A 13010-nucleotide genomic window follows, 5' to 3' on the forward strand; every position below is an offset into this window, starting at 1 on the left:
AATTTTTGTTTACTACCGGTTCTGTGGACGTGCCTTGGTGGCTGTGGCAGGGGAAGAAGGATACTGTAAAATCTCCAGTCCGAGGTGGTATTTACTGGTTCTCCGAACTACTCAAAATTTCCGCTACCGGTTCTCCAGAACTGGTCAGAACCTGCTGAATGCCACCTCTGCTAGAGTGATTCATTTAACAACGGTGGCAAGAAAGGTCATCAAAATGGGGCAAAACTTAGTTAACAACTTTTTCGCTGATGAGCAGAAATTTTGAGCTCAATTGTGGTTGTAAGCTGAGAACTACCCATCTCTGGTTCTCACTCGATCATGGATTGTGCCTGTTTCTGTATTAATATTTATCACCGGTCTCAACCAGGGGATGAGGGCACAAAAAGACGTAATTTTCAGGGTTGCAGTGTATTTCAGTCCAAAAGCAGGATAGAAATCCAGTAAATAAACCAATAACAACTTTGGATTCCTGGCATAAATGTTAATTTATATGATTTTTTAAAAAAAAAATCATTACTCTTCAAAAGTGGGACAGGTATTCAAAATCCTCAATAACTGGATGAAAATCGATGGATATTGCATTGCATTTATTTTCATTACCTTTTTTATTATTATTATTGTTTGTTCCTAGATGTACATCACCCACACAATAAAGGCCAGAGGAACCAGGCTGGCGAAACCAGTTCTTTGCTTGAGCATAATGTGTATGGCATTTCTTACTGGTATCAACAGAGTAGCAGAATATCGAAATCACTGGTCAGATGTGATAGCAGGATTTCTCGTCGGTATTTCAATAGCAGTGTTTTTGGTATGTATAAGCTACACATTTTTCTACCTATTATATGTCTGACTCTTTGTAGAATCCATCATTTCATTAATCTGTCAGGATACAGGCTATTCTCAAGAATGACAAGCATTTATAATTAAATGCTTGATTAAAGAACTATATAAAATCATATGCTGTATTTCAGTAAATACAAGTGTTTATTATTCTCCCTGGCTAAAGTCATCGTATTGCATCATGTTATTCCATCTATGAGCTTTGTACTGTTAGACTATTCTATTCAGAGAGCAATTTTTAAAGAGTTCTTCTTATCGTTATCATTATCATTTCCATGTGACTCCTTTCTCCTGCATTTTTGAGTCTGTAGTTACTGAGTTGCTTCTTTCCAAGATTATCCATCCCTTGTTTATAAAATGACTTTCTCAGGCCTGAGAATCCAGGATTCCAGCCTCATCAAGTATCTGCCCTTACACTGTCATGTTTCTATTTTAATTTAAAGATGTTCCATTTTTAAGGTCCCATTCTATCAAGCTACACCCTCTGCAATTATATTATAGTTTGGAAATATTGCCTAAATGTTTGAAAATACTGTTTTAAACCCCAGGAATAATGTGGCAAATTCTCCTCCCACTATACAGGTAGTCCTCAATTTACAACCACAATGGAACCTAAAATATATGTTGCTAAGTGAAAAATTTGAATTTTGCCCCATTTTATGCTTTTTCTTTCACATTTGTTAAGCGAATCACTGCATTTGTTAAATTAGTAACAGTTAAGTGAATCTGGCTTCCCCATTGACTTTGCTTTGTCAGAAGGTCGCAAAAGGGGATCTCATGATCCTGGGACACTGCAATTGTCATAAATGTGAGTCAGTTACCAAGCATACAGGTGACCATGGGGATGCTGCAATGGTCATAAGTGTGAGAAATGGTCATAAATAATTTTTTCAGTGCTGTTGTAACTTTGAACGGTCACCAAGTTGTAAGTCGAGAACTACCTGTACTGGATTTATAATTACATAAATTCACAGTGCATGAAATTAAAACTTTTTTGGGGGGGTGGGGTGCATATATTTTGGAAATTGTACAGTTTTAATTGTAATGGTATTTCCAGCAAGACTCCGGTGTTATAATGGCTTCATGGTATCTAAGAACTTTCTTTTTTTTCTAGGTGGTATGTGTGGTTAATAATTTTAGAGGTAGGCAACCAGAACATGAACAGTCACACATGGACAATCTGGGACAAATGTCTATGATCAGCATCCCTCGGGTAGAACATTCTGTAGTAAAGGTAAGGCCTCTTGTGAATTGATAACCTTTGTGGTGAATATGAGGTAGAATGGTTGCCTTGCTTAATTTTTGTAAGAGGAGCAAATCTTCAAGTCCACCTCATAAATTATGGTTGACCGAAGAGAACCTTTTTGTATCTTCTCAAGGATTGTAGGAGGCCATGAAGAAAAGAGGTATAAAGTGTAAAGAAAAAAGGGTAATTTTATATTGTGCAGTTAAATCACACTTTATCACAAAAGACAGCCTTCTTCCTCTCACAACATTAGGAAGAAGGGACTGAAACATTCTCTTCAGTTAATTAATTTAATAAGCTAAATTAAAATTCTTTATTGTGTCCAAACGTCTCAGTTCAAAGGATACATGAGTTGTCCAGTGATGGTTTTGTGGCTGTATAAAAGACTAAAATATACACAGTTGTCAAACTCAAGGCCCGCGGGCTGCATCTGGCCTGCGGGATGCTTAGATCTGGCCTGCAGGCCGCCCTGAAAACAATGAGCCCACGGTGCCTCTGCCAGCAAAAACAGAGCTCGGGAGGGCTGTGTGCGGCCCTCCCAAACTCTGTTTTCGCTGGAAGAGAATTGCAGGAAGCTATCACAGCCGAAAACAGACCTTGGGATCTCATTTTCGCTGGCAGAGCACTTGGGCCACCACAGGCGTCCCTGACACGAGTGACGTCAAGCTGGCCACCCCCACCCCAGCCCCTGGAAGTCAAACACAACCCTGACAAGGCCCTCATATGAAATCGAGTTTGACACCCCTGACATATACAAATGCACTTTTTATATGCGCCTAATTGTTCAAATGACATTTAGGAGAAGACTTCTGTTTGAGCAGTGTTTGCAGGAGGCTATTTGCATAAAATTAATGACTTCTTTGAACACTAATATACACTTTCTCCCATGAGCTGTTCAGAGCATCCAGTAGTGGGAGGTGCTTCAGTCTCTGCATGTCTAGGCTGGGCTTAATTTGTGGAACGCTCCTCCTCCACCACGGTACTCCTCCCCAGCATTCCCCAGTTTTGGCTCAGCCTCGTGAGAGATAGGCAGTGCTTGTGATTCTTCCTTGGCCGAAACAGGAAAAATTCTTTCTTTGCTAGCAGGTTTGAAAGTTAATCAGCTTGTCTTTAGAATACTTTAGCCTTCTAATCCCATTGCGATTTCTCGAAGTTGACTCGCATTACAGAGATCGCTCGCATTTCAGGGAAGCGCCATTTCGCGCCCCAAAGCGTCGGGAGGCTTCGGCGCTGCTCCGTGCCCCCTCCCCACAACCGATCTTTCTACCCCTGCCATTCCGACCGATTGCTGCAGCGTTTCTTTACCCGAACAGCGGCGTGAGTTCTTTGCTCCCAACAGAGTTGTATCGCTTTCCTTCCCCCTCTGAACGCCATTTGGGGTGGAGGATTCAAATACTTAGTACCTTCCACCCTTCCCCGCCGTTTAGCCTCATAGGAAAAGCCATCGGAGGCTATTCCTTTACACGGTGGGAGTTTGCTGCTGGGGAGCGCGCCAAAGATTAACGGCCTGAGGCCATCTTTTTCACAAGACCTCGTGGCCGCGCGCCTGTATTCCATTTCGTGCTGTGTGAGGTAGCTCTGTTCCGAGCAGAGGTTCCCTTCAGAAATACTGGGGACCATTATACCCTTGTCTTGGTTTTTTTCTACATTCGAGGCTATTCTTACAGTTAAATTGTTGGCTTAACCCTCACAGCCCAATCAACCCAGAGGCACAACAGCGAGCACTTAGGCCTGTGTCCGCCTGTGCAGGGAAGCTGTTGAAGGCCTCTATCCTTATCAATCTGGGCCTCTAGGCGTTCTCAATTTGGCTGTTTGGTTTCTCAGCACATAACATCGTGCCACTTAATTAATATTCATATACATATTGCTATATATGTGTATATATATGGTTACAATAATAATAACAATAACAACAACAACAATAATAATTTTCTCTTCAGTATAATATTTTAATATCAATAAAATATTATTACTGAGATACAACTCATTTTAGATAGGTATTATTCAAAAAAAAAAAAAAAAGAGGAAAGTGGGCAATAAAAACATCATCAGGGCAACCGGTCTGTCCTCAGATCAGGCCCCTGGCGTAACCGCCTTCACAGTATTGCATTGTATAACAAGCATACTGCAATTCCAATTTCAATCGAAATGGCAGATAGTAGCAGCTCTCAGACCTCATCCTTGAAGGTCAAAGCCAAATCTCAGCACAAACCTAAGCAGGCTAAAGGGAATTCTAAAACTTCAGAAAGGGACGCCATCAGGCGCCATAAAACTTTACAAAAACAGATAAGTGCACACGGGAGGCGCACAAGGTCTCACAGGACTTCCCCTCCTCCAGCCCAGGTCCATCTACCTCTTCCCACCCTCCTCCTCCCCTAGATCTCTCCCTCTCATCCAGGCGCAGCTTAGCTCCCCAAGGCCAACAGGCCCAAGTATCTGGGACACCGACCACAGGGCTCTCGAAGCCACATTCACTCCGACGGCTGCTGGTCTTCGTCAGGACGATAGTCTTACAGAGGAAGTTCCAGAGAGGATGAAGGCCTGGATGGAGCTGGCAATCCGCCAGGGAATCGCAGCAGATGTTCAACACGCAGTTATGACCAGGGAATATCCTGTGATCACCGATCATGATTCCCAATCGCTGAGGTCATTGACCAGGTCGGAGCAGCACCATACCCAGGTACATTTACAAGGGGAGGTCCCCCTCCAAGGGCTGACTGAGGAGGAGAAGGAGGAGGAAGAAGAAGCGGATCAAATTGCTCAAATGGAAGATATTGAATCAGGATCAATACATGACAGCGAGCCCCTGTCAGAAGCAGACCCCTTAGAAAGGGGAATGTCTGAGGATGAGGGTCTTATTCCTGACCAACCTGTTTTTACAGGCTTATTCCACCCACAACTTTTCAGATCTCTCTTGTTTAAGGCAAAAAATATTGCACGCCTAAACAAGTCGACCCCTTCTACCACTCCAACTCCTTCGGAAGAGGGACCAGAGGATCTAATTTTCAACCAACCAGTAGTTGAAGTAGAGGTGATCCCAGTTCCTCCCATGTTTTCGGACCTGGTACAGAAACAGTGGGCTTCTGCAGTGGTGTACCCAGCCCCCACTGGATATGACAGGAAATATGGCCCCTGATTTCTCAAAATTATTGAATACTCCGAGGTAGATGAACCTATAGTGGGATTAGCGTCCTCCTCCATTCCCAGTGATGCGCTGGAGGCATTAAAGCCGGAGGAAAACGGGCCGAGCTAGCCCTATGCACAGCCCATCAGTCTGACGCGTGGGCCATCAGAGCAGCCACGGCCGCCTCCTTCTTCACCCGTTCTTCTCTCAGATGGCTCCGCCTCTTACGGGAACATGTCCCTAATTCTAATCTTAGAGCGCACCAAGATATTGGACAGCCCAGCTTTGGTATGTCCCAGTCTCTGGATCTCCAGCGGCTCGAGGGAGAATGGGCGTTGGTTCTTACCTGATACGCCCCTTCTTCGAGCCGCAGGAGCATCCAGCCCCACCCTAATTTCTCCGTCTGGTGGGGGCTCTTTCTTCAGCCAAGGAGCCAATAGTAGATTAGAAAGAATCAATAACCTCTCTTCTCGTTATCGCAAAAACTGGGAGGCTGCTCCGCGATGTCACGTGAGGGGGGCGGAGCGTTTCCTCATCTAAAGCTCAGCCTGCAAGAAGAGGACTCGGAAGCACATCCCAGTCTCTGGATGCTCCTTGCGGCTCGCCGAGAAGGGGCGTATCAGGTAAGAACCAACGCCCAATTTCAAGTTTGTAGGCTTTACGGTTCTGGAGATTTTGTGATGATATGCGAGTGGTATTTCTCTTTTATATATATATAGAAGATTCTTGCCTACAGTGAACACATTTTGCCAAACAACAAAGAAAAAAGTAAGTTCTAATTTAATGGAATTCTAGGCACCCAATCTCTTCATTTTACTTTAAAGTGCAGCAGTGTTGGATGATGGCCATAAACTCTGACAAGATTGCTAGCTAGACTATGTCTTGCAAGATATTTAGCCAGCATAAATATTTTTAATTAACTGAACAATTTCAATCGCACTTCTCTGCACACAACATAGTTGCCTAATGTTGATTGCACTTGCATGTACACGAAAATGCAAGTAAAAAAAGTGCCTTTCCTCTCCAATATTACTAAATGTGCCTCTGTATATTCAATATAAAAGTAGGATTAGTTTTTCTCCTTATTATTTTCAGAATTTCTTTTTAACTTTGTGTTAAAGATTCCTCCCTCTTCCCACAATGCATTTAGTGTCACAGTTCTCAGTGCATAGAGATTAAGAGTTATGATTAAGTTAGATTAAGAGCAGTCAAATTATTCAAGAAAATTCTGTTTGTGTAGTGTTATATACATAGGTAAAAGTAAAGGTTTCCCTTGCACATACGTGCTAGTCGTTTCTGGCTCCAGGAGGCAGTGCTCATCTCTGTTACAAAGCCGAAGAGCCGGTGCTATCTGAAGACGTCTCTGTGGTCATGTGACCAGCATGACTAAACGCTGAAGGCGCACGGAACACTGCTACCTTCCCACCAAAGTGGTCCCTATTTTTCTACTTGCATTTTTACATGCGTTCGAACTGCTAGGTTGGCAGAAGCTGGGACAAGTAACGGGAGCTCACTCCATTATGCGGCGCTAGGGATTCGAACTGCCAACTTTTCTGATCGACAAGCTCAGCATCTTAGCCACTGAGCCACCGCGTCCCCGTTATGTACATAAATGAGCCCAAATAGCCATAACACTTAATCTCTATGCACAGAGAACTGTGACACTAAATGCATTGTGGGAAGAGGGAGGAATCTTTAACACAAATGAGAAATATAACCATACAGGTCGTCCTTGACTTATAACCCTTCATTTAGTTCAAAGTTTTAAAAAAACAGGACTGTGATTCAGGACTGTTTTTTCACACTTATGACTGTTGCTGCATCCCTGTAGTCACATCAAAATTCGGATGCTTGGCAACCAGCATGTATTTATCTTGTGTAACGTTCTGACAAACCCAAGTCAACAAAATCAGCCAGATTCACTTAACAACTAGGTTAATAACAACTACAGTGCAGTGGTGGGATTCAATTTTTTTTTTACTACCGGTGGCCGTGGCAGGGGAAGAAGGATACTGTAAAATCTCCAGTCCGAGGTGGTATTTACTGGTTCTCCGAACTACTCAAAATTTCCGCTACCGGTTCTCCAGAACTGGTCAGAACCTGCTGAATGCCACCTCTGCTAGAGTGATTCATTTAACAACGGTGGCAAGAAAGGTCATCAAAATGGGGCAAAACTCAGTTAACAACTTTTTCGCTGATGAGCAGAAATTTTGAGCTCAATTGTGGTTGTAAGCTGAGAGCTACCCATCTCTGGTTCTCACTCGATCATGGATTGTGCCTGTTTCTGTATTAATATTTATCACCGGTCTCAACCAGGGGATGAGGGCACAAAAAGACGTAATTTTCAGGGTTGCAGTGTATTTCAGTCCAAAAGCAGGATAGAAATCCAATAAATAAACCAATAACAACTTTGGATTCCTGGCATAAATGTTAATTTATATGATTTTTTTTAAAAAAAAATCATTACTCTTCAAAAGTGGGACAGGTATTCAAAATCCTCAATAACTGGATGAAAATCGATGGATATTGCATTGCATTTATTTTCATTACCTTTTTTTATTATTATTGTTTGTTCCTAGATGTACATCACCCACACAATAAAGGCCAGAGGAACCAGGCTGGCAAAACCAGTTCTTTGCTTGAGCATAATGTGTATGGCATTTCTTACTGGTATCAACAGAGTAGCAGAATATCGAAATCACTGGTCAGATGTGATAGCAGGATTTCTCGTCGGTATTTCAATAGCAGTGTTTTTGGTATGTATAAGCTACACATTTTTCTACCTATTATATGTCTGACTCTTTGTAGAATCCATCATTTCATTAATCTGTCAGGATACAGGCTATTCTCAAGAATGACAAGCATTTATAATTAAATGCTTGATTAAAGAACTATATAAAATCATATGCTGTATTTCAGTAAATACAAGTGTTTATTATTCTCCCTGGCTAAAGTCATCGTATTGCATCATGTTATTCCATCTATGAGCTTTGTACTGTTAGACTATTCTATTCAGAGAGCAATTTTTAAAGAGTTCTTCTTATCGTTATCATTATCATTTCCATGTGACTCCTTTCTCCTGCATTTTTGAGTCTGTAGTTACTGAGTTGCTTCTTTCCAAGATTATCCATCCCTTGTTTATAAAATGACTTTCTCAGGCCTGAGAATCCAGGATTCCAGCCTCATCAAGTATCTGCCCTTACACTGTCATGTTTCTATTTTAATTTAAAGATGTTCCATTTTTAAGGTCCCATTCTATCAAGCTACACCCTCTGCAATTATTATAGTTTGGAAATATTGCCTAAATGTTTGAAAATACTGTTTTAAACCCCAGGAATAATGTGGCAAATTCTCCTCCCACTATACAGGTAGTCCTCAATTTACAACCACAATGGAACCTAAAATATATGTTGCTAAGTGAAAAATTTGAATTTTGCCCCATTTTATGCTTTTTCTTTCACATTTGTTAAGCGAATCACTACATTTGTTAAATTAGTAACAGTTAAGTGAATCTGGCTTCCCCATTGACTTTGCTTTGTCAGAAGGTCGCAAAAGGGGATCTCATGATCCTGGGACACTGCAATTGTCATAAATGTGAGTCAGTTGCCAAGCATACAGGTGACCATGGGGATGCTGCAATGGTCATAAGTGTGAGAAATGGTCATAAATAATTTTTTCAGTGCTGTTGTAACTTTGAACGGTCACCAAGTTGTAAGTCGAGAACTACCTGTACTGGATTTATAATTACATGAATTCACAGTGCATGAAATTAAAACTTTTTTTGGGGGGTGGGGTGCATATATTTTGGAAATTGTACAGTTTTAATTGTAATGGTATTTCCAGCAAGACTCCGGTGTTATAATGGCTTCATGGTATCTAAGAACTTTCTTTTTTTTCTAGGTGGTATGTGTGGTTAATAATTTTAGAGGTAGGCAACCAGAACATGAACAGTCGCACATGGACAATCTGGGACAAATGTCTATGATCAGCATCCCTCGGGTAGAACATTCTGTAGTAAAGGTAAGGCCTCTTGTGAATTGATAACCTTTGTGGTGAATATGAGGTAGAATGGTTGCCTTGCTTAATTTTTGTAAGAGGAGCAAATCTTCAAGTCCACCTCATAAATTATGGTTGACCGAAGAGAACCCTTTTGTATCTTCTCAAGGATTGTAGGAGGCCATGAAGAAAAAAGGTATAAAGTATAAAGAAAAAAGGGTAATTTTATATTGTGCAGTTAAATCACACTTTATCACAAAAGACAGCCTTCTTCCTCTCACAACATTAGGAAGAAGGGACTGAAACATTCTCTTCAGTTAATTAATTTAATAAGCTAAATTAAAATTCCTTATTGTGTCCAAACGTCTCAGTCCAAAGGATACATGAGTTGTCCAGTGATGGTTTTGTGGCTGTATAAAAGACTAAAATATACACAGGTGTCAAACTCAAGGGGCACGGGCTGCATCTGGCCTGCGGGATGCTTAGATCTGGCCTGCAGGCCGCCCTGAAAACAATGAGCCCACGGTGCCTCTGCCAGCAAAAACAGAGCTCGGGAGGGCTGTGTGCAGCTCTCCCAAACTCCGTTTTCGCTGGAAGAGAATTGCAGGAAGCTATCGCAGCCGAAAACAGACCTTGGGATCTCATTTTCACTGGTAGAGCACTTGGGCCACCACAGGCGCCCCTGACACGAGTGACATCAAGCTGGCCACCCCCACCCCAGCCCCTGGAAGTCAAACACAACCCTGATAAGGCCCTCAATGAAATCGAGTTTGACACCCCTGACATATACAAATGCACTTTTTATATGCGCCTAATTGTTCAAATGACATTTAGGAGAAGACTTCTGTTTGAGCAGTGTTTGCAGGAGGCTATTTGCATAAAATTAATGACTTCTTTGAACACTAACATACACTTTCTCCCATGAGCTGTTCAGAGCATCCAGTAGTGGGAGGTGCTTCAGTCTCCGCATATCTAGGCTGGGCTTAATTTGTGGAACGCTCCTCCTCCTCCACGGTACTCCTCCCCAGTGTTCCCCAGTTTTGGCTCAGCCTCGTGAGAGATAGACAGTGCTTGTGATTCTTCCTTGGCCAAAACAGGAAAAATTCTTTCCTTGCTAGCAGGTTTGAAAGTTAATCAGCTTGTCTTTAGAATACTTTAGCCTTCTAATCCCATCGCGATTTCTCGAAGTTGGCTCGCATTGCAGAGATCGCTCGCATTTCAGGGAAGCGCCATTTCGTGCCCCAAAGCGGCGGGAGGCTTCAGCACTGCTCCGCGCCCCCTCCCCACAACCGATCTTCCTACCCCTGCCATTCCGACCGATTGCCACAGCGTTTCTTTACTCGAACAGCGGCGTGAGTTCTTTGCTCCCAACAGAGTCGTATCGCTTTCCTTCCTCCTCTGAACGCCATTTGGAGTGGAGGATTCAAATACTTAGTACCTTCCACCCTTCCCCTCCATTTAGCCTCATAGGAAAAGCCATTGGAGGCTATTCCTTTACACGGCAGGAGTTTGCTGCTAGGGAGCGCGCCAAAAGATTAACGGCCGGAGGCCATCTTTTCTTACAAGACCGCGCGCCTGTATTCCATTTTGTGCTGTGTGAGGTAGCTCTGTTCTGAGCAGAGGTTCCCTTCAGAAATACTGGGGACCATTATACCCTTGTCTTGGTTTTTTTCTACGTTTGAGGCTATTCTTACAGTTAAATTGTTGGCTTAACCCTCACAGCCCAATCAACCCAGCGGCACAACAGCGAGCACCTAGGCCTTTGTCCACCTGTGCAGGGAAGCTGTTGAAGGCCTCTATCCTTATCAATCTGGGCCTTTAGGCATTCTCAATTTGGCTGTTTGGTTTCTCAGCACATAACATTGTGCCACTTAATTAATATTCATATACATATTGATTATATATATATATGTTAGTGGTAATAATAATAATAATAATAATAATAATAATAATAATAATAATCTCTTCAGTATAATATTTTAATATCAATAAAATATTATTACTGAGATACAACTCATTTTAGATAGGTATTATTCAAAAAAAAAAACAACAGGAAAGGAGGCATTAAAAACATCATCAGGGCATCAGGTCTGTCCTCAGATCAGGCCCCTGGGCGTGCCAACCGCCTTCACAGTATTGCATTGTATAACAAGCATACTGCAATTCCAATTTCAATCAAAATGGCAGATGGTAGCAGCTCTCAGACCTCATCCTTGAAGGTCAAAGCCAAATCTCAGCACAAACCTAAGCAGGCTAAAGGGAATTCTAAAACTTCAGAAAGGGACACCATCAGGCACCATAAAGCTTTACAAAAACAGATAGATAAGTGCACACGGGAGGCGCACAAGGTCTCACAGGACTTCCCCTCCTCCAGCCCAGGTCTGTCTACCTCTTCCCACCCTCCTCCTCCCCTAGATCTCTCCCTCTCATCCAGGAACAGCTTGGCTCCCCAAGGCCAAAAGGTCCAAGTATCTGGGACACCGACCACGCGAAGGGCTCCCGAAGCCACATTCACTTCGACGGCTGCCGGTCTTCGTCAGGACGATAGTCTTACAGAGGAAGTTCCAGAGAGGATGAAGGCCTGGATGGAGCTGGCAATCCACCAGGGAATCGCAGCAGGTCTTCAACACACAGTTATGACCAGGGAATATCCTGTGATCACCGATCATGATTCCCAATCGCTGAGGTCATTGACCAGGTCGGAGCAGCACCATACCCAGGTACATTTACAAGAGGAGGTCCCCCTCCAAGGGCCGACTGAGGAGGAGGAGGAGGAAGAAGTGGATCAAATTGATCAAATGGAAGAGATTGAATCAGGATCAATACATGACAGCGAGCCCCTGTCAGAAGCAGACCCCTTAGAAAGGGGAATGTCTGAGGATGAGGGCCTTGTTCCTGACAAACCTGTTTTTACAGGCTTATTCCGCCCACAACTTTTCAGATCTCTCTTGTTTAAGGCAAAAAATATTGCACACCTAAACAAGTCGACCCCTTCTACCACTCCAACTCCTTCGGAAGAGGGACCAAAGGATCTAATTTTCAACCAACCGGTAGTTGAAGCAGAGGTGATCCCAGTTCCTCCCATGTTTCCGGACTTGGTACAGAAACAGTGGGCCTCTGCAGCGGTGTACCCAGCCCCCACTGGATATGACAGGAAATATTTCAATTTGGCCCCTGATTTCTCAAAATTATTGAATTCTCCCGAGGTAGATGAACCTATAGTGGGATTAGCGTCCTCCTCCATTCCCAGTGATGCGCTGGAGGCATTAAAGCCGGAGGAAAAACGGGCCGAGCTAGCCCTATGCACAGCCCATCAGTCTGACGCGTGGGCCATCAGAGCAGCCACGGCCGCCTCCTTCTTCACCCGTTCTTCTCTCAGATGGCTCCGCCTCTTACGGGAACGTGTCCCTAATTCTAATCTTAGAGCGCACCAAGATATTGCTAAACTTATAGCAGCTGCTGAATTCTCAGCTGACGCAACTTATCATGCAGTCAAGTTTTCAGCCAGGGCCATTACTTCACATGTCACAGCGCGACGCTTGCTATGGTTAAAACATTGGCAAGCGGATTTTAAGCACAAATGCAAGCTGGCTTCATCCCCATTTGTGGGAGACAGACTGTTTGGCCCTTCCCTTCATCCGCTACTAATTGAAACCCGTAACAAAAAGAAAATTCTTCCTTCCCTTTTTCGGAAGTCAGATCCTAGAAACCCTCAGTCCTTTTGGAGGGGATCCTTTCGGCCCTTTTACCAGGGATCTTTTTCACCCAGAAATTCAGACCAGGGCAGCAGCCAGACAGGTCCAA

At 43.2% G+C, this 13010-nt stretch overlaps 1 protein-coding gene across 2 annotated transcripts in view; it reads left to right on the top strand.

Moving 5' to 3' along the window:
• The window catches only part of PLPPR5 (phospholipid phosphatase related 5), a 102845-nt gene that overhangs the window by 77022 nt on the left and 12813 nt on the right, over positions 1–13010 (top strand). Inside the window, exons 4-5 of one of the 2 annotated variants that reach the window (XM_026674077.2) lie at positions 7790–7966; positions 9111–9230. In XM_026674077.2, coding sequence (XP_026529862.1) covers positions 7790–7966; positions 9111–9230 — 297 coding nt within the window. Of the gene's footprint in view, positions 1–631; positions 809–1954; positions 2152–7789; positions 7967–9110; positions 9231–13010 lie in introns of those variants that run through there. The other variant, XM_087960618.1, reaches the window with a different exon arrangement.

Source organism: Notechis scutatus, chromosome 3 (assembly GCF_049901735.1).
Source record: "Notechis scutatus isolate UNSWTSFEM ecotype Mainland chromosome 3, rNotScu1.2, whole genome shotgun sequence".
NCBI lineage: Eukaryota > Metazoa > Chordata > Lepidosauria > Squamata > Elapidae > Notechis > Notechis scutatus.